The sequence below is a fragment of the Osmerus eperlanus genome, chromosome 22 (genome assembly GCF_963692335.1).
Source record: "Osmerus eperlanus chromosome 22, fOsmEpe2.1, whole genome shotgun sequence".
Lineage (NCBI taxonomy): Eukaryota > Metazoa > Chordata > Actinopteri > Osmeriformes > Osmeridae > Osmerus > Osmerus eperlanus.
The window spans coordinates 2867466-2885831 of NC_085039.1; the positions used below are offsets into that span (position 1 = coordinate 2867466).

The 18366-nt window shown below is 41.1% G+C and overlaps 2 protein-coding genes across 4 annotated transcripts in view; one reads left to right on the forward strand and one right to left on the reverse strand.

Annotated features, from left to right (window-relative positions):
* Positions 1–848: 848 nt before the first annotated feature.
* On the reverse strand, positions 849–7838 carry socs7 (suppressor of cytokine signaling 7). 3 transcript variants are annotated; one of them, XM_062448295.1, is made up of 10 exons: positions 5917–7838; positions 5648–5709; positions 5265–5369; positions 3864–3995; positions 3204–3343; positions 2912–3080; positions 2625–2753; positions 2316–2451; positions 2023–2166; positions 849–1354 (listed from the first exon to the last, which is right to left on the reverse strand). In XM_062448295.1, the coding sequence occupies exons 1-9, from the start codon at positions 7464–7466 to the stop codon at positions 2046–2048; spliced, it is 2544 nt and encodes an 847-aa protein (XP_062304279.1). In that variant the 5' UTR covers positions 7467–7838; the 3' UTR covers positions 849–1354; positions 2023–2045. The 3 variants fall into 3 exon arrangements, with proteins under 3 accessions (XP_062304279.1, XP_062304280.1, XP_062304281.1); XM_062448296.1 differs by lacking the exon at positions 5265–5369; XM_062448297.1 differs by lacking the exon at positions 3864–3995.
* A 3937-nt stretch (positions 7839–11775) lies between these two features.
* Positions 11776–18366, forward strand: part of gpr179 (G protein-coupled receptor 179) — a 71479-nt gene continuing 64888 nt past the window's right edge. Inside the window, exons 1-4 of the mRNA XM_062448836.1 lie at positions 11776–12631; positions 13204–13312; positions 15084–15184; positions 16123–16345. Of these exons, the coding sequence (XP_062304820.1) occupies positions 11847–12631; positions 13204–13312; positions 15084–15184; positions 16123–16345 (1218 nt within the window). The 5' untranslated portion in view covers positions 11776–11846. The remainder of the gene's footprint in view (positions 12632–13203; positions 13313–15083; positions 15185–16122; positions 16346–18366) is intronic.

An 18366-nucleotide genomic window follows, 5' to 3' on the forward strand; every position in this document is an offset into this window, starting at 1 on the left:
AAGCCAAATTACTTGAGTTGAATGGTTAAAGATGAACTTTTGCCGAATGTAAATGGTTATTATGAGTATTCAACCAGTGTTAACCTGTGTCAAAGCTTTACCGGTGTGAAATTGTAAACTTGTAATAACTGCAACTTAGAAATGTGGGAAATTATTGTATAAATATGGTCAGAACTTGTGTGGAACTAGTGGAATCATTGCATGTTCAGTTAATAACAATAGTGACTGAAGTGGTAGATATAGGGAGTCAGGTGGCTGAGTGGTGAGGGAATCGGGCTAGTAATCCGAAGGTTGCCAGTTTGATTCCCGGTCATGCCAACTGACGTTGTGTCGGGGGGAATGTCCCTGTTCTTACTGTAAGTCGCTCTGGATAAGAGCGTCTGCTAAATGACTAAATGTAAATGTAATATACTATTATGTATACTATATAGGATACTGCTATGATAGTTCATTTGATGCTATAGTACAGTCTATAATGTGGAAAAACTCCATTGCCCTGACTACTCCACTGAAAATGTCAATCTAGGACTGTGCAGAACTATGCCAATGGTTCATGCAGCCTTGTTTTAAATAGCAAACACATAAAGATAGGCCTAAGCATATTGAAGTGTTTATCAGGCAGCCTTCTTCTGAAAAACAGTATCCGTGATGTGGACCTGTATAATCTCCTTTCTGTGCAATTAATTGCTTTGGATAAAAACATATGCTAAATGAATAGCTGTCCAATCCCTGAATTACCCACTATCCATGTATTATAAATGTTCATACATGTATACTGACTACCCACAAATTCCCCATATTTCCCCCCAAATCTGTCCATTATGGAATCAAAGGTTAATGACAAGGGGTGCTTTTTTCTATATTTTACTGAAAATACTGAGCCTCTAATCCAACTAGGGGTACAGAGGAACAGGATGAGCAAGTTACAATCAAGGACTTTTAGAAATAAAACAAACAGATAAAGATCATCCATGACCATCTATCATCCTGAGGGTACAGTATATTTCAGTCCAACTGCAACCCTCACTCAATTATAGAAATAAGGAAATGATAGCAAACCATTGTTGTACAACTGGACCAGCGCATCATGTTTTGGACTCCAGTTCTTAGGTATAGTCAATATCTCAATATTTTTGTTTCCATGTTGCAGGTGTCAGGTCGTCTCCAATACATCTTCTAATAGGGGATGTCCAGTTTGCCTGTGTGTGCATCAATATGGACAATTCCATCCCCTATCATCTCATTGGACAAAATCAAGCAATGAGTCATCTGATTGGAAACAGAGTTGGTAGAGGACTCTGATTGATACTGGAAGACTGGCAGACCAGTATAGTTCAGTCCTCACAAAGGGAATCTGTAAAAAGTGATACAACTTTGAGATTAAATGCACTAAACAAAATACTTGTAACACTTCATAACTATTAAATGTATTTACTTGTAGATAATTCTAGTATTTTTGTTAATATATCTACAATAGTAGCATAACCATATTAATCTGTTTTTCATGATCTGCAGGTTTGGGGAAGTGAATTGTATTGCAAAGCTAGCTGAGTACAGAATCCCTTTCTGTGCCCACAATGGTGATCCTCATCCTAGTGTGTACCCATGAGGTACTTTTACATTTTCCCTTCGCTAACCCCCTAGATTTCACTTTTATTAATACCTAAAAATTATTAATAATTATTTGTTTATTATTAGTACTATAAACAAAAATATTACATGTGGCAACTTTACTTTAGCATTTGCATTGAATAGTAATTGAATGCTAAAAAGGCAGCTAAAAAGAAGAAACAAATAAAAAAGAAATGTTTCAGTGTAAGAACCAGTCGACTATATCCTCCCTATTAAATAACATTTGTCTTCATCATTTCAAACCTTGTCCATCATTTTAAACTGTTTCTACTATATGCTAACTGGACACTGTCAACTTCCCTCACATAAAATAAGAGGGAAGATAGCATGAGACTTAAATTAACCCCTGTCTCTCATAACAATAATTTATTATAAAGTGATAAAACTTACCAGAGTGAAAAATAACTCTAATGCTACGTCTGAGACCCAGTATCTTGCTCTATTCCAACCCCTCGACAGATGTTTTTGATTGACAGGTACATTTCTTCCTCAGGATCATAGTAGTAAAATTTCCCCAGGTATGATATTAATGGTCTGAAAACGAAGAATTCAAATGAGAAACCTATCTTTTAATGAGTTATCACAGGCCAAGAGGCATTTAGAATTCATCACATAATTGTGTTTATCATAGACAAATAACAATAACAAAAAACACAAAAATAAATATTAAGAAAGACCAGTACTTGGGCAGTGGCAGCTCCTGGATGTGGTCAATGCGAACAATCTGTCGGATGCAAAAGCGACAGAGGTGCTGCAGGGACTTGACGTTGCTGAAGCGAGATACAGGGTAGAGTAGCTGCACCGGGGTAGGGGGGAGCCCTTACATACACAGACAAAAACCACAGTAATGAATACACAAACTCATACAAATATACACACACAACCTTTAGCGACCTAGAGTGCTATGCTGACTGAAGATTCACTAATAAAGTGATGTTTCCAGTATTTTTGGATTGGGTCAAGCTGTGTGTGAATTTTTGACTTTATTTTACCTGGCACCCTGGATCGCAGGAAGTAAAGAAATTTGCCATTCTTGGAGTGCATAATGGCACGCTCGATGAACTCCACCACTGAATGGCAGCGATCTTCAAATTTTGGGTGACACCATAAACTGAAGGTACCTACAGACAGGAATACAGATGGTCACACCATCGAGGTACAGTCTTAAATTCATAGGGATTAAACAGACACACAATACATATGATCATTTTATTTATTTTAATTCTATTAAAAAAGGTTACCTTAATTGAGTCTATTCAATCACTGCCTGATTACTAACCCCTGTAGTGCTCCATGCGTGTGTGGTGTGTGACACCCTGTGAGCGGAAGCTGAGACTGAGGATGTAACGAGGGTCAGAGCTGTCTCGAACCAGAAACGAGCCATCAGGTTTCCCCTTCAACTTCATCTCTGCATCTTCCCAGTTCATGGGACCCCAGTACCAACCACACTGGAGGAAAGATAAGCATGTGATAAATATCAAATATATGATTACTTTACCCCAATCTGTCTCTGACACACAGACACAGAGTACTTGCACAAATGCACAAGCATAACTGGCATCATGGTGTACCTTCTCCAGTTCTCTTAGACTAGCAGTAAAGTTACTAGCTTCTGGTCGTCTGAGTGGGCAAAGTATGGGAGGTGTGGCAAGTCGATGTGGATTGTCAATCTGTGAGGGGTTGGAGTATGGCAGCGCTCTGAGAAATGCATCTGAAATAAAACAGAGAAACATTTAGAAATTACTTTTCATAGAGACGATGTGATCTGAACCACAAAAATAGGTGCCAATAATCCAAAATGCAACCAAATGAAGCATTTCCCCAAAACATAGAATTTTCTACAGAAAGTATAATGTTAAAACTACTATGATTACATTTTGATTGACTGCTTCTGTTCTGGAAGAATAATTCAATTTTCAGTTGCCAACCAGTTTATATATGTTAACAAGAGGTGTATGTTGGATGTACAATGTGAATAGCTATGTTTATCATGGTCATGATATGTGTCATATTTCACATATTCCCAAATGTAGATATACTGTATGTATAAAAGTATATGTATAAATCAATACATTTTTTATAATTATAAAGGACTAAATATAAGGAATATGTATCAGTCTTCATAATAATATTGTAATGAGTCAAACTCCTCACTCTAGCTCAACTTTAGTTTTGGGCTTAAGATCCATGAATCCCAAACACCCTCCACTCTTTACCCCCAGCTATCTTACCATTGAGGCTGATACTATGTTGGATGGTGGCATGGGAGGGAGGAGGAGGAGGAAGAGGCAGGGGAAGGGACTGAAGGGATGCCCCGACAACACTCACTAGGAAAGGCACAGGCTGCTGCCCACCTATGTCATCTGGAACAAAGCAGGGAGGGAATGGAAGATTCAAACCAGGGAAGGGTAGGGGGTCTGTACAAGGATGTCTTAACTCTGGCCCAAAGGACCTATATTATGTATTATATGACACAAGAAAAATTCCAGTTATCAGTAAAGGGCAGTAATCAATTATTTAAATCAAGTTTGCTTTACTATGGCCTGTCTAATAAAAATTAAATAAAACGTTAGTATTAATACACTGAATGCTTTTAAAGTGTTTTTGTTAAAATCTATGTGACACTGCATATGGAGTTGTACATTTGGCATCTGTTCTAGACATACAAATTGTTACCCATGTCCACAATTATAGTGACAAAACTGTATTTAGAAATCTGCAAGTACATGTGTCCACATTGGTGTAGTTGCATGACATATTTAATTGATTGACTCCACTGTAGGAAAATCCAGCGCTAAGATTTTTGGTCAGCAGCAAAGTCCTTCTAAGCACAGGAATATATTTTTCAAAGTATGAAGTTCAGTTCTACAAAGTCTTTAGAAGGCTACCCATGAATTAAGTAGCAGAGAACTTCTCCATCAAGTCGGGGAGTGTCACCATGCTTCACTATTACAAACAGACCACTGTTACAGACACCTAACCTCATCAACTTTTTTCCAGTACACTACTGTATAGACTTTACATTGTAACATTACACAGTAGTGGGCTTACATGGACAAGAAACAACATAGCTCACTTTAAAATACATCTGTTGTGAGATGTAAGGATGTCATACATTTAAGAAAAGGTGGCGTAAAGGAGGCAGGACAAACAGTAATGTGTGTGGGTTTGAGGTGATCTGTGTTTGCATTAGCCTATGGGCAGGTACTGGCAGAGAGGTTTGTACAGTTTAAGCAAGTACAAAGGAGTTAACATGGACTAATACCCTTCAGAGGAATGCCATAAGTTTATGTGTGTGTGTGTGTGTGTGTGTGTGTGTATGTGTGTGTGCATGGCCGCGGGAACTAAGAGTGCTGAGGGTGCTGCAGCACCCCCTGCTGACAGCACGATAATTTAAAATGATATGACTTGAAATTATTTCACAGCGGGACCGCCCTGCAACATTTACCCCCCCCCCCCCCCCCCCAGAACCCCCCTGACAAAATATGTTCCCGTGGCTATGTGTGTGTGTGTAAGTGAGTGTAAGATGTAGAAAATGCAAGAAAGAAAGAAAGAAAGAAAGAAAGAAAGAAAGAAAGAAAGAAAGAAAGAAAGAAAGAAAGAAAGAAAGAAAGAAAGAAAAGCAGGAATACCTAATAGACTGAGACTTCGACGTGGAGGAGGTGGAGGTGTGGGAGGGTGGCGAGAGTTTGCTTCCCTCCTTGAGATGTCCACATCTACTAAGGATACGGTCTCACCTGATTCCAGAAATGAAGAAGGGTTGGAGAAAGAACAATTGAAAGGAGAAAGTGAGTGAAAGTGAGGAATGTGAAATAGCAGAGCAGAGCAACAGGTGTTAACATACAGCATCAGAGCATGCAATGTGCGGGTATCCTTGGTCTTCAGGGGATAAAATACTGCCTAATGGAAAATGCTTTAGGAAACCATGTCCAGCTTTACATGCGTGTTCAAGAGCCTGTTGTTTGCATTCATGTTATTCCACATCTGGACATATATAAAAATCAAAGCTGCTTACCAGTAAAGGCAGAGAAGGAAGCAGGGGAAAAGGCACTTTGGGCCCTGGTCAGTCTGGGTTGGCTGTTGTTAAAGAGAGAGAAATTACAAAGGTTTGAAACAGTACAGTCTACTCTACACAGGCTTTAAACAGTGCAGATGTTAGTGGTAAGTTGTAAGATAATTATAAAGAGGCCTGGATGCTAGGAAGAAGCTTTTCTCATTTTTGCTGTTAGCAAGTCTATATAATCAAGTAAATCATCAAACCAGTAATACATTTGAATTCCTTACCTGTTTACATCCTGCTCCCCACCACTTGCGCTTGCCATATCCATCAGACTTCCGGCGGAGGATATGGAATAGGCCACTGATTGCCTTTTGTCCAGAAGGTTATTAGAACCACTACAACTTTTAGTTCTAAAAAGTTTACTCAAACGAATTTTTAGCGATCCTTTCCTGGACTTTCCTGGGACTTTAAATGTTTTATCTCCACCATTTCCTGGCCCGGGGGGGGTCCGTGGCGCACTAGGGCACCTGTCTGCTCTCCTGCGAGGTGTCGATGCTTGGCTAGTGTTTGGACTGGCACCTTGGTTTGAGTTTGGTCCATTTGTGAGTAGGCCTACCACTTGTGAGGTGGTTATCTCAGGATCGTGTGCAATTTCGGAAGTCGCTTGACCATTAGGATTATGTAAACTATATACCTGTGCGTCTTGATGCGCTGAAAAGCAAGACAGCGAGGGGACCCCCTCCACCTGTTTAGTCAACTCTGCTTGAAAGCTGTTTAGCGAAAAAGTTCCTGACATCTTCTGAACTATTTCCTTTTTTCTATTGAGCAAAAACGCGCCTCCTCCAGTGTCATCCGACTCATCCTCCGGACAGTTATCCATAACCAGACCAGATACGTCCCCAGTCCCCAGCCCCTCCAACACCAACAAAGCATCGCTAGTCTCTGTAGGATCATCCCTAGGTCCCATCCCTGCCGCTGCCGACCCATGAGCGCCCGGGCACGAGCACTGAGGCAGCTCTCCGTTCTTGAATAACATCTTCGGTACGGCACCGACTCCCAGCTCACCGAACCTCCTGGCTAAGTCAAAAACGGACCCCTCTCTTTCTGTGGTTGTGCAGTCCCATTTCGATTCTATCACGGTAAACGGGTTGGATTCATCAGATAACAAGGGCCAGTTTGGCGAATTGGTAATGAAACGGTGCCGGTGGCATAGTTCACTCCTTTCGATATCTGCAACCATCGTAGTTAATGTCACCTGGGGATGCAGACCCCAACTCTGGGCCAGATTATTCTGCTGTTGCACGTCACCAGCGTTCAACGTATTGTTATTGCTACCCCCAGTTAGGTCGGAGGCAGAGCCGGAGATCTTGTCAATACAAATTTGGTCCCTTGGTTGATTCCGACGGTCGGTTGCACGATCTAATATACCCTCACCATCCCGTAATATGTTAGGAAACACCAAGAGCTGGGGCCTTAGGCCGCTTCTATGAGAGAACTCAAATCCTTGGGCCTCCGTGGTGCTCAGTTGAGAAGGAGGAATAGACAGCAATGGTCTAGTCGCCATCACTCCCATGTCAGGTGCAGTCGTTCCGCAGCTCGTCTGTGCATTGTTCAACGACGAGGGATGACTTGAATGCGCGAGGCCTGCTATAGGATCTCGGGTGAATTCCAAGCTTCCTTTCATGTTGCTATGAGTCAAGACCTTCTTACCGAGTCCTGCCATCACGCTACCCGACGACACATTCCCATTCTCTTCGTCCACACGGTCATCCTCGGCCGCCGAAACCAGGCGCATCAAGACAAAATCGGGAGACATATCTTGTACGTTGCTCATAATTATTCCTTAATTCGCGAAAGGAATAAGCGATATTTACTTCACATAGCTGCCGCGGTTATTTAACTGTTTCTTAGCCAATAGTCACGAAAGGGCAAAACCGTAATGTAACATAAATATGCTACAACCCAATGCAAACTATTTCAAGCGTTCTTTCATCATCGCTTCAATGTATCGGTAGGCTAACCTTTATATTCTCCCGACGATTGTGCGCAAACATAGTATGGGTTACTCCATTTGTTCATATTATCTGGCGAACCCAAGGGTCAAACATACGGTCTAAACCTATTTCACAGAGTAAAAGCCTCGGAAGTCTACAGTCACTGACCACTATCGCTCATGTTCCCGAAGCCCCACCCGCTCCCTCACTTCCGCAAATCCTGGTTTTCCGTGTTCGCTTTTCCCAAGCCTGTAGCCTATTTTAACAGCCTACCACATAGTACGAATTTGAGATAGCACAAAAGGAATCCAACCCACCCACGTAAAGATGAATTCAGTGTTTATGCGATTTTAAATGTATTTACTCTCATTTTTAAGTAGCTTAGTGATTTAAATAATTGTTTGATTCTGAGAGATATGATGTAGGTATAGGCTATTCCCTAATGCCAAAAAATAAAAACGTGTATTTTATACTGTCGGTTATGGACCGTATGTGGCCTACCTCCTCTTATTCTGCCAGTGTGTTATTGGCACATGACTGCTTTTGGTATGTCAATTCATAAACTGTGTCCAAATCCATTTGGCTGAAAAGAAACATTTGGTTCCAGTGAATATTGCATGGATTTATATTTTTTATAGGCCAAAATAGTATTGTTTGGGCCTATATAAGTGTAACTATGAAAAAACTAAACTTTGTGAAGAACGGACTGTCCCTAAGCAGAGCTGTAAGGGTGGAGTCTGTCAGATAGCCTACCTTACCACATATTCTCAGAGTTAATTTTCCTGAATATGGTGTGAGACAGTTAATCAACCCAAGTAATCAAATATACTGTAATGTATGCATAATACAAATATATAATATGTCCTTGGAGTGTCATAATGTACTAAGCTAACTCACATAAAAGGTTGTGCCATTAAATTCATTGTAACCTGTGATATGAATAAACTGTCCATATCATAGGTACAACAAACATGTGTGTCCTGTTAAATGTTATGGGTTGTGTCTTTTACTATGTCTGCTTCCAGGAACTGCCTTTCGGGATAATGTTTTAATTTAATTTAACTGAAGTCTTGGTAGATACAAGTCTCTCACCACATATGGAAGTATACATAGCTAATAAAAGACAGTGTCCTCTCTGAACCTTTCATCTCTTTGTATCCTCTCTCAAATAATAATTACACTTATTAGAGCCCACTATTGCAACTGTTTGACAGCTTTCACATTGTAAAACATAAGGTTTTACACTGTTTTTCCAGTAGGTGGCACTGCACACTACCAATGAGGAACTAAGTTCTGCACTAGAGCAATGCTTAAAGTTCCTGTAAAGCAAATTCCATGATTTGCTTCTCAGTACATTTTATACGTGTGAAATGAGTTCCTGAAAGCATGTGCAAAGCGTTAAAACTTTGTCGCATTGAAATGTGGAGCTAGACCGTTGAACAGTTTCTCAGCTCAGGTTTGGTATAGGCGGAGCCAAAACCCGACCTATCTACGTCACAGCGACCGATCTACGTCAGATCACAGACGGTTGCATTCTGTTACTCAGCTGGTATGATACAAAGACAAAGTAATTAACACATAAAACACTCAGAGACTGCAGGTATGACTGTTCTGATATCTGCAATTGATTTAGCTAGTGTTGCTGTTGTTGCTAAATTCAATAAATTAGAGGGGGCTGAGCTTCAGCTCCTTCAGGAGACACCCCCCCCCCCCCCCAGTCTCAAGCAGAGAAGACTGCTGATTTTCTCACGATTTCAAAGCCTAATTTAACATACTTGTTGTTGTTTTTTTTCTTCATTCTAATCGGATGGGTAGTAAACAACACATTCTTCTGTGGTGTGATGAACTTAAAACTAATTTTCAATTCCACTTTAAAGGATCTTTAATAAACAATTGAAATAATTATTGATCAAGGCAAGGGGAATGAGAGTGTAGGTACATAAACTTATTTTAATCTGTGAGACAGTCAAAAGATGCTGGTACTGGTTATTTTTCTTGATTAATTTCTTTGAGTTCACATGCCACGTTGCAGAGCAACAGAATATGTCATGGTATGGAATTGTGTCCGTGTTTAAACCATGACTCATCTTACCAAACATAAGAACATGGTTGCATTTTAATGAGAAATGAATAGTCTAGTTTATTTTTACAGTCAGAATGACCCTGTAATTACAAGATACACTGGGATATAGAATATGTAGACATTTACCTCAAATTAGTTCTTAAAGAACATAAATCCACTCAAATAAAGTTTTGTTTATAGTAAAATAGTGTTTTTAAAACGTGACATTTTTTGAAGTTGAACTGAAACTGGAAACAGGATTTTTTTTTAAAGATTACCAAATTCAATTAATGGAAAAAACCTACAGTAAAACCTTTGGGTGAAACTGAATTTGAGATTAGAGGGATAGGTCTGTCTCTTTCAATACATGTCTATGTACAGTACATATCTGTATATATATACATTTTCAAACTGCTCAACCAACCACATCAGGCTTGACTCTGCTACCAGCCTTCTCCACTCAATCGGGCTCGGCTTGCTACCACCCCCGCCTCGCTAAAAAACTAACTCCCTCTCCCGTCTCTGCCTCCAGAAATTCTGACTTTTGGCACCAGAGGCGGACCCCCTCCCCACTCCGGATCATCTGTTTTCCTGTACCACCTTCCCATGACGGCACATCTCCACAACTTTCACCTCCACACCTAAGATGCCATCCTCCAAGGTCTGTCCCCCCGTACACTCTTCACATACTGGACAGCCTGGAAGTGCTTCAAGTCCTTCCACACTGCTCACCACCTCACCTTCCCCTCATTCAACCTCCTTTCCATCACCAGCTTCATTTTCTATGCCCACATGCACCTCTCAATCCGCACTTCCACTATCCACGTGTACCTCAGCGGCATGTTGCAAGTTGCTCTCTGGTTCCCAGTGCATCCCAGTAATCACACTCTCGTCCCCTCAGGACCCCAGGCCTGGCTCTGCTACCAGCCTCCACCAAACTGCATCAGGCTTGGCTCTGCTACCATTATTCAATCGCTGATGTGTTACTGAACTCGTGAAGTATTATTATTGGGCTGACTACAGAATTAATTTGAGGAATATTCCTTTGTACCTAGAGTGATAGTGAAAATAGCAACTGTCCATCCATCTCTCCTGACCCTATTAGTATCCAAGGGGTTAATCCATCGAGTGTGGGATTTTGATGGATGCTCAAATACAGGGGGCTTAAAATTCGACTTGCATCATCCTCTCTTATGCCTACGTACACACATATGCACAGACACGAACACACGCATACACACAAACATGCACTCACAAAGCCTCTGCAGCCAACAGATGTGCCACTCTCATTACCCCCCATAACTGGTACATGAACATTCCCAGCATTTTGAAAGGGGAGGAGTAAAAGGGATGGATTTTGTGTGAGAGATTGAGGAAGGGAGGGAAAAAGAGATTAAAGAGAGATTAACCAGAGAGAGATGCTCTGCAGCAACATTGTGTAAGGAGGCAACAGAAAGAGAAGAGCTATTCTTCCTACCTACAGTATCAGTCTAAAACGCTCTCTCTTTTTGACGCTATCAAGGACTCCCTCAACTTTGATCAGGCACCATCCTCCCTGCTGTTGTCTTTATGCATGTGCTCATATCTGTAGTGCGACGTGCCTCTCTCTCATTAATCATGTCTCTGCTTCCCTGGAAAGGGAACTAGGAATACAAAATCAAGACAATGCAAGGACACATACTATGGATATGCTTGGAAAAGAACTGCACTGGATCAGTGTTGTGGAATTCCTAACCAAGGTTGGATGTGTAGTTGAGAGTTTATGTGAGTGTGTGTGGGCATACATGGAGAATAGTACTGTTGTGTGTATATAAGAGCACTACAGACCGACTACTTCACATTACAGAATCCTGCTCTACACATCCGAACACCTCTATCCATATGACAACAACCAGTCAAAGAGATGAGACAAAAAGAAAGATGATGGAGAACACACGAGAATGTCAAGCTTTGACGGCAATGTGACATTTCTTGAGGGGAGAGAAAAAAAAATACAACAATTAATTTTTACATCTGGATATTTGGAAACAGTTCCATGATGTATTTTACAATCGACCGTATTTTGCTTATCCTGCTGCTCCCTCCATTCTTCTCTGCCCAGGTCGGGCCAGGATCTGGAATAGCTACAACTGAGTCTGAATACGTCACAGATTCCAGAATGAATGGAACAGAAACCTTCCGAAGTTCCTCTAGCAGCCCACAGCCCTCTATGCCTGATCAGGTACACTCAGAGGCCGAAGGGGAGGACTGGACACCAGCAGAAGCGTTTCTTTTCAGCGGAGACCCCACCGTTTTGGAGTTGGGTGAGTGTACTCGGGCATACAGTCTCAACAGGCAAATGAGCACACTGCCTCTGAATTTCTACACCCCCCTCGGGCCGGCCATGGATGCACTGGTTAATACAGCCAACTTCCTGAACATGATTTTCCAAGCCAGTGACTTGCGAGAAAGCAGTGTTAGAGAAGACATGGAGTGGTACCATGCCCTGGTCCGATCCCTCCTGGAGGCTGATCCTATTATCCGCCGTGCGATACTCACCTTTGATGCTGACCCCGCCTCCCCTGTCCCACAGCTGTTGCTCCGTGCTTCCCGAAGCTCCACCCCAAAAGTTCAGTTAATTCTCCTCCAGGACCTATCAAATGCTTGGGAGAGCCTGCATCCTCCGGCCCCAGCTCCAGATGACAGTTGGTTCACCAGCTTCAAGTTTCCCTCCAACAATCAGCCTGCCCCAGCCCTGTCCAAACGGGTGCTTCTCAATGACCTTAACACCTTAGACACACCAAAATGGGTTCAAGGGGACAGCTATGTCACAAATCGAACTGGAGTACGTTGGGGGGATGTCCCCTACCTGGAATGTGAGGATGGACGCTTTCTACCTGGGTGGCTGGTCACTCTCTCTACTTCATTCTATGGCCTCAAGCCTGACCTCACCCCAGAGTTCAGGTCAGGACCTGCCTTTGTCCAGTCATGTTGACGAACCAGTGTCAGTACACCCATTTTTATAACAACACTAGACTATAATTTATTTTAGTATCAAATTCAGTAGTCAGGTGGGAGTCAGGTGGCTGAGCGGTTAGAGAATCAGGCTAGTAATCAGAAGGTCGCTGGTTCGATTACCGGGGGGCAAAATGACGTTGTGTCCTTGGGCAAGGCACTTTACCCTACTTGCCTCGGGGGAATGTCCCTGTACTTACTGTAAGTCGTTCTGGATAAGAGCGTCAGCTAAATGACTAAATGTAAATGTAAATTCAATAGGTATAATAATTGAATTAGCCGAACTGAATAAAGTCTGCCAACTGGGAGAGAAACACAGATGTAACACTGAAGGAAATGTTAAACTAAAAGTTATATACTGTAAAATGGGGTGAATAATACCAATAATAATACCTCTCCCCCATAATAGCTCCTGTTATGTCCTGTAATGTAAATTTGGTGTATAAGCAGGTTGGTACTTTATTCCTCGGGGGTATGTATATGTCGTTATGTATGTGCATATGCATGTGTTCCTTTGCTAGGGGGGTTATCCGTGTGGATGTAAATATACAGGACTTTGATGTGGACCAATGTGCCATGGGTAATGGCTGGTTTGCCAACACACACCAGTGCAACCGCACGACTATGAAGGTAAAATACTGCTCCCATAAACATACATTCCACCCTGACAAATGTAAAAAGGGTTAGAATTCCCTGGCCATACCATAATGATCTTATGCTATCTTTAAATCAACCTTAAGTTAAGAATACTTACCAAAGCTGTTTCATCTAAATCTAATATTCTATCTATACCAAAGATGTTGTGGAGGGATGCACTTCAAAACATGCTGCAGGAGTTGGTTTTCATAGTCAGAGTATGTAATTTCACATAAATACACTTTAAGTGAACTGTCTAGAATGTTTTATTTCGTAGTATCTTTATTTATCTATTGATATAGGTATCAATAGGCTACACAATTTCTCTTTTTATCATTCAGGTATCCCTTTCCCATCATAGAAGAGACACTATTCCCTTTTACCATCATCCCTGTTCAGAATTTCCTCCGTCTCTCTCATTCGTTCCATCCAACCCAATCCTCTATTTCTCATCATAATGTTATATTTAAAGTTCTCTGTGCTGGGTGGTGGAGGGATGATCTGTCAGATTAAGATTATAATCCAGTGGTGCTGACATCCTTTCCCCCTCCATACACCGTTGCTTTCATAACAGACATTAAAAAAACAGAGGTACAATTTCAAAATCAAAATTTCCAATGTCACCCATGTGCTACAGTAACAGATCACCTTGTACAACTACAAAAAAACTATTACTGTCTGAAAACCCTTGGAGTTTCATTGGCATTGATTTTACGTCTGTTGAGAGTTGGGATTTACTGAAAGCCTAAAAAGAATTCAAGCTACATCAATGGGAATGTTGCATGAGATTCAAAACTCTAAAACAGCGTCATTCATACTAATGTAATTTAATGATATTCTAGCCAATCAGTTCCAGTGGCAAGTACAAGTAACAGTGTGATTCAGCTTCAATGATCAAAGTTTCTATAAATATCAAGAAATGTATCTATATCCATATTGTATTCTACTACCATAATACATTTTTACAGTCTCTGGTAAACTATGGAAAACTCTCCCTATGAACATCCCAGCATTAAAAGTTGTGTTACCAATACACATACATTAAGATTTAGGTGCATTGTTCCAACCATGTAGGCTGATGGAAGGTTGTCACAAACAGGACAAAAATAGAGATGGGAACATTCACTACTGTGCTCCGACCTGAGTATTAAATTGTCCTTATGACCGCATGATTCATTACTGTCATTAATGCTGAACCCTTTCAACTATTAGATACTGTGCCACAACAGTACCTGATTGAGAGTAAGGTTACTTGCACTTGTGTGTTGGGGATAAGCTGTGCATGTTTGTGTATGTGTGTGTGACAGTGTTTACTGTAAGCGTATAGTGCGCACTCATAATGCTGGTCAAAAAGGGATAATGCTCTTGCTCAAGGCATTACGTATCCATTTAGATGTAGGTTTTTACTTAGATTAACACGCAGCAATCAAATGTGCATTCCTATACTGAGTGAGTGCGCTCAAGTATCTACTCTGTATCTATAACTGTGTATGTTGGTTTACTGTTTCTTGTAAAAACTGACATCTTCTCTGAAACCTTTTTCCTAGTGATATAAATAGACAGTAGGTTTGAAATCTATATGAATTAGGACAACTGATGATTGATAAACTATGCAATTGCTATCTATTCTTCTCAATTGATATAAAAGGAGGGGGGGGCTTCTTTACACTGAGATACACCTCAAATGAATTATTTTACCTCTACTTTATCACAAAACTAAATAATATTTTATAAACTAATATCGCTGCTCTGCTCTCTCCATCAGTGTGAGCCAATCCCAGGCAAGGGATTCCAGTTGGGGCAGTACTGCTGCCGCTGCAAAGATGGATACTACAGTCCTCCAATTGACAATCAGGACACACGTAAGCCCATCAGTGTCCACAGTCCGGATCCAGTATGTAATATATGTAAATAGTCAACAAAAACAAAACAAAACTTCTCAATGCATTATCTGGCCTGGGGTTCAATGACAGGTCAAGGTTTAGCGAAGAGCACCCAGAGCCTGCCCAGAACTGAGCTGGTTGAAAGAATAGGCGCACAAACGATACGTATGCAGTGACATGAATTGCAGACTATTCATTGCTTTTGTTTAACGGCAACTCAAAGACATGCTTTTAACAGTAAGCTCAGTTTTGGTAGCTGGGCACTTGTGTTCCACTTTAAATTGTAAAGTCGTTTCCAGAGTGACCTTTTGATTTTCTATGAGTCTGGTCTGGGCTAAAAATGTTGCTGTATGGAAGTTGTCAGGAGTGATGCATGTTGTATGCATATTCATTTGTATGTCTTGAAATCACATGCAATATTAATATACCATCAATATATTTCAATTTAGAACATTCAATCAAGGGTCAACAAAGAATGTCAAATGACAATAACTTTGGAAATATATTAAACTGAACAGCTTTAAATTGGAGTGAAACCTAGCAAAAACTGAAAACTGAAGCTCCAGCCAGCAAATTTAACATCTATTTGAGCTACTGAAGCAATTGAATTGACAGCTAAATCTATTTTACTGTCTCAAATATTCCCAACCTTCTCAATGAAACTGTAGACAATTCAAACAGGGTTTTGATTGTTCATTTTGTTTATAATGTCCATGTCCTATAAAGTCACAAATCAATGTCAATGGCTAAAGTAATGTTGTCTTCTTCATTTAAGTAGTCTCTAGAGAGTACATACAATCTGATTGTTGTCATTCTTGTCACTCTTCTGTGTATGTGTGTGTGTTGGGTGTCTTCCTATGAGCAATTTGTTGTCTGTATTTATGTTGTGGGTGATGCAGTGGATGAAACTGTCAATGGGAGCAACAGTTCTGGCAGTGGCAGGGGTGGTGGTGGTACTGTGTGTTACCCTATCCTGCCCATCTGTCTGCCCTGCTGGCCTGGCTGCAGGCGCTGTGAGGATGGTGCCCCCTGCTGGGTACAGGAGGACTGGTTCCTAAGGGCAGTTGTGCTGGCAGTCCAAGGCTTCTTCATGTTACTGGTGTTTATCAGCATGCTAGTGGCCTACCAGTTCCGACGGAGCAGGGTGAGTGAGTTCTACTCCATTGAGCACAGCAATGGTGTTTATACCATATTTTGTACATCTACTGTCAAAAAATACAGTATATTCTATTATAATGAGCAGCAGTTCATTGTTTTGATGTTTGAAGCCATCATGGACAGATATATTATAAAGATATAAAAGTATATATATAAAAAATATAAAGATTATGCATTGGTATCATCAGACCATGTCTTGGGCTTTTCCTAATTTCTCTATGATAGTGATCTAGTGCCATTCATAACATACGCCGTAAGCTGTTTTATAGAATAAAACCCAGTCAAGCAGCACAACATGGTACCTACTGCTCTTAGTTAGCCAAAATGCATTAATATTACTGATCAATAAATGCAATCACAGAAGCAGATAGCTTCTTGAAGTCGTATGTGGCAATACACACACAAGCATCATGAGGAAAACCTTTTTTGAAAATATTTATTTTGCTGTCAAACGCTAAACATCACTAGATTAATAGTGTTATTACATATACTGTAAACAGAATGGACGACGCGTCTCTGCTTCCTCCTACTGTACAAAAATAAAGCCAAAATATCTATTGGAAGTCGCTTTGGATAAAAGCGTCTGCTAAATGAATACATCTATTTATCCTGCATTGCGGTGCTGCCATCTTGCGTTTGTGATGTCATTTGGAGCTAGAGTCTGCGCAGTAGTGATTGGGTGGGGGAGCCGCGGTATTCATAGTTTTCACGTATTCATTCAGCTTTATTGATTCAGCTTTCCGCCGCCCGCTTTCTTTCGCTAAGAGGTGATCCAAAGAAACGTGGGAATGTCAATTAGCCGACTTTTGCTGCGTCTCAACGGTGTGAACCGCTATCGCCAGCAGCTTTCTGCCCTCCAGGCAGGGTTGCCAGGTCTGTGTGACAAAACCAGCCCAATGGCCAATCAAAACCAGCCCAATGGCCAATAAAAACAGCCCCAAAAAACAGACCAATATCAGAACTCAAAATATGCCCCTGCCAAACCATATACACTGCTTTTAAAGTCCAATCATTGCCAAATGTATTGTAATATCTACAAAGTAACACCAAATGTTTGGATGCCAGCATTAAAATCAGTTTTCAGGAGGTTTTCTCAGGAGACTGAGAGCATTAGGCACGTGTGCACACGCACAGTGCGTGTGTGTATGAGGGCTTGTCCCATGTCAATGTGTGTACGTGCTGATCTGGAGTCAGTTTGGTAGAATTTGGGTATAAATAATTTCATTTAAAATATGGATTTTTATTTAAAGATATTCATGTAATTTGCATGCAAAATAGGTCTGCCCGAACCAGCGGACAAAAAATTTAACCCGCGGCAACACTTCAAAAGTAGCCCAATTCCGCGGGAAAACCGTGGACCTGGCAACACTGCCTCCAAGTCACCGCGGATGTAGTGCTTGCGATGGCAAGCGACTCGCGTCGCTGCAGCGTAAACGCACAGTTTACACTACAGTTTACACTGCAGCGACGCAAGTCGCTTGCCATCGCTCGCCTTCCCACAGTTCACCACGCGCGGGGGCGTATCAAACAGATTAATGTAGAATTGTAGTTCTCTAAAGTCAATGTTGTAGTTGTCATGGCCAAGTGTGCAGACTTGGGTTTACGTACTCGCAACATTGATCAAAATACAACTTGTATACAAAATACAAAAGTGTTTAATAGACATACACGTTGATATGTGTAAAAACGTATTATATTACTCAAAGTCTCTGCTAATCTGTTGATACGACCAGGGAGTTCCAGCCAGGCTACTACTGTAACTAGCTAGTTACCAGAACAAAGTTACGTAACTAATGTGACGAGAGACTGAATGTGAAAGTACAAAAAAACCACCAGGAGCACCGAAAACGTTGGCAAACCTGCGCCTGGCCTCATTCTTTTTATTAATGTCTTTGTACAAATACAGAGACGTATCGTACAGGACTGGATATGCAGCCACACAGGCGATTAGTTTCTCCTCCATCTTAAAAACTGAAAGCTACAAATGTTTACCATGGTTGCTATGTT

Excerpts from the sequence above, each read along its gene's own strand:
- socs7 (XM_062448295.1), bottom strand. The coding sequence starts at position 7,466 with ATGAGCAACGTACAAGATATGTCTCCCGATTTTGTCTTGATGCGCCTG. Across the intron at positions 5,370-5,647 it reads TTCCTTCTCTGCCTTTACTG|GTGAGACCGTATCCTTAGTA; the intron begins GTAAGCAGCTTT and ends TTCTGGAATCAG. Across the intron at positions 3,081-3,203 it reads GTCTAAGAGAACTGGAGAAG|TGTGGTTGGTACTGGGGTCC; the intron begins GTACACCATGAT and ends TCTTTCCTCCAG.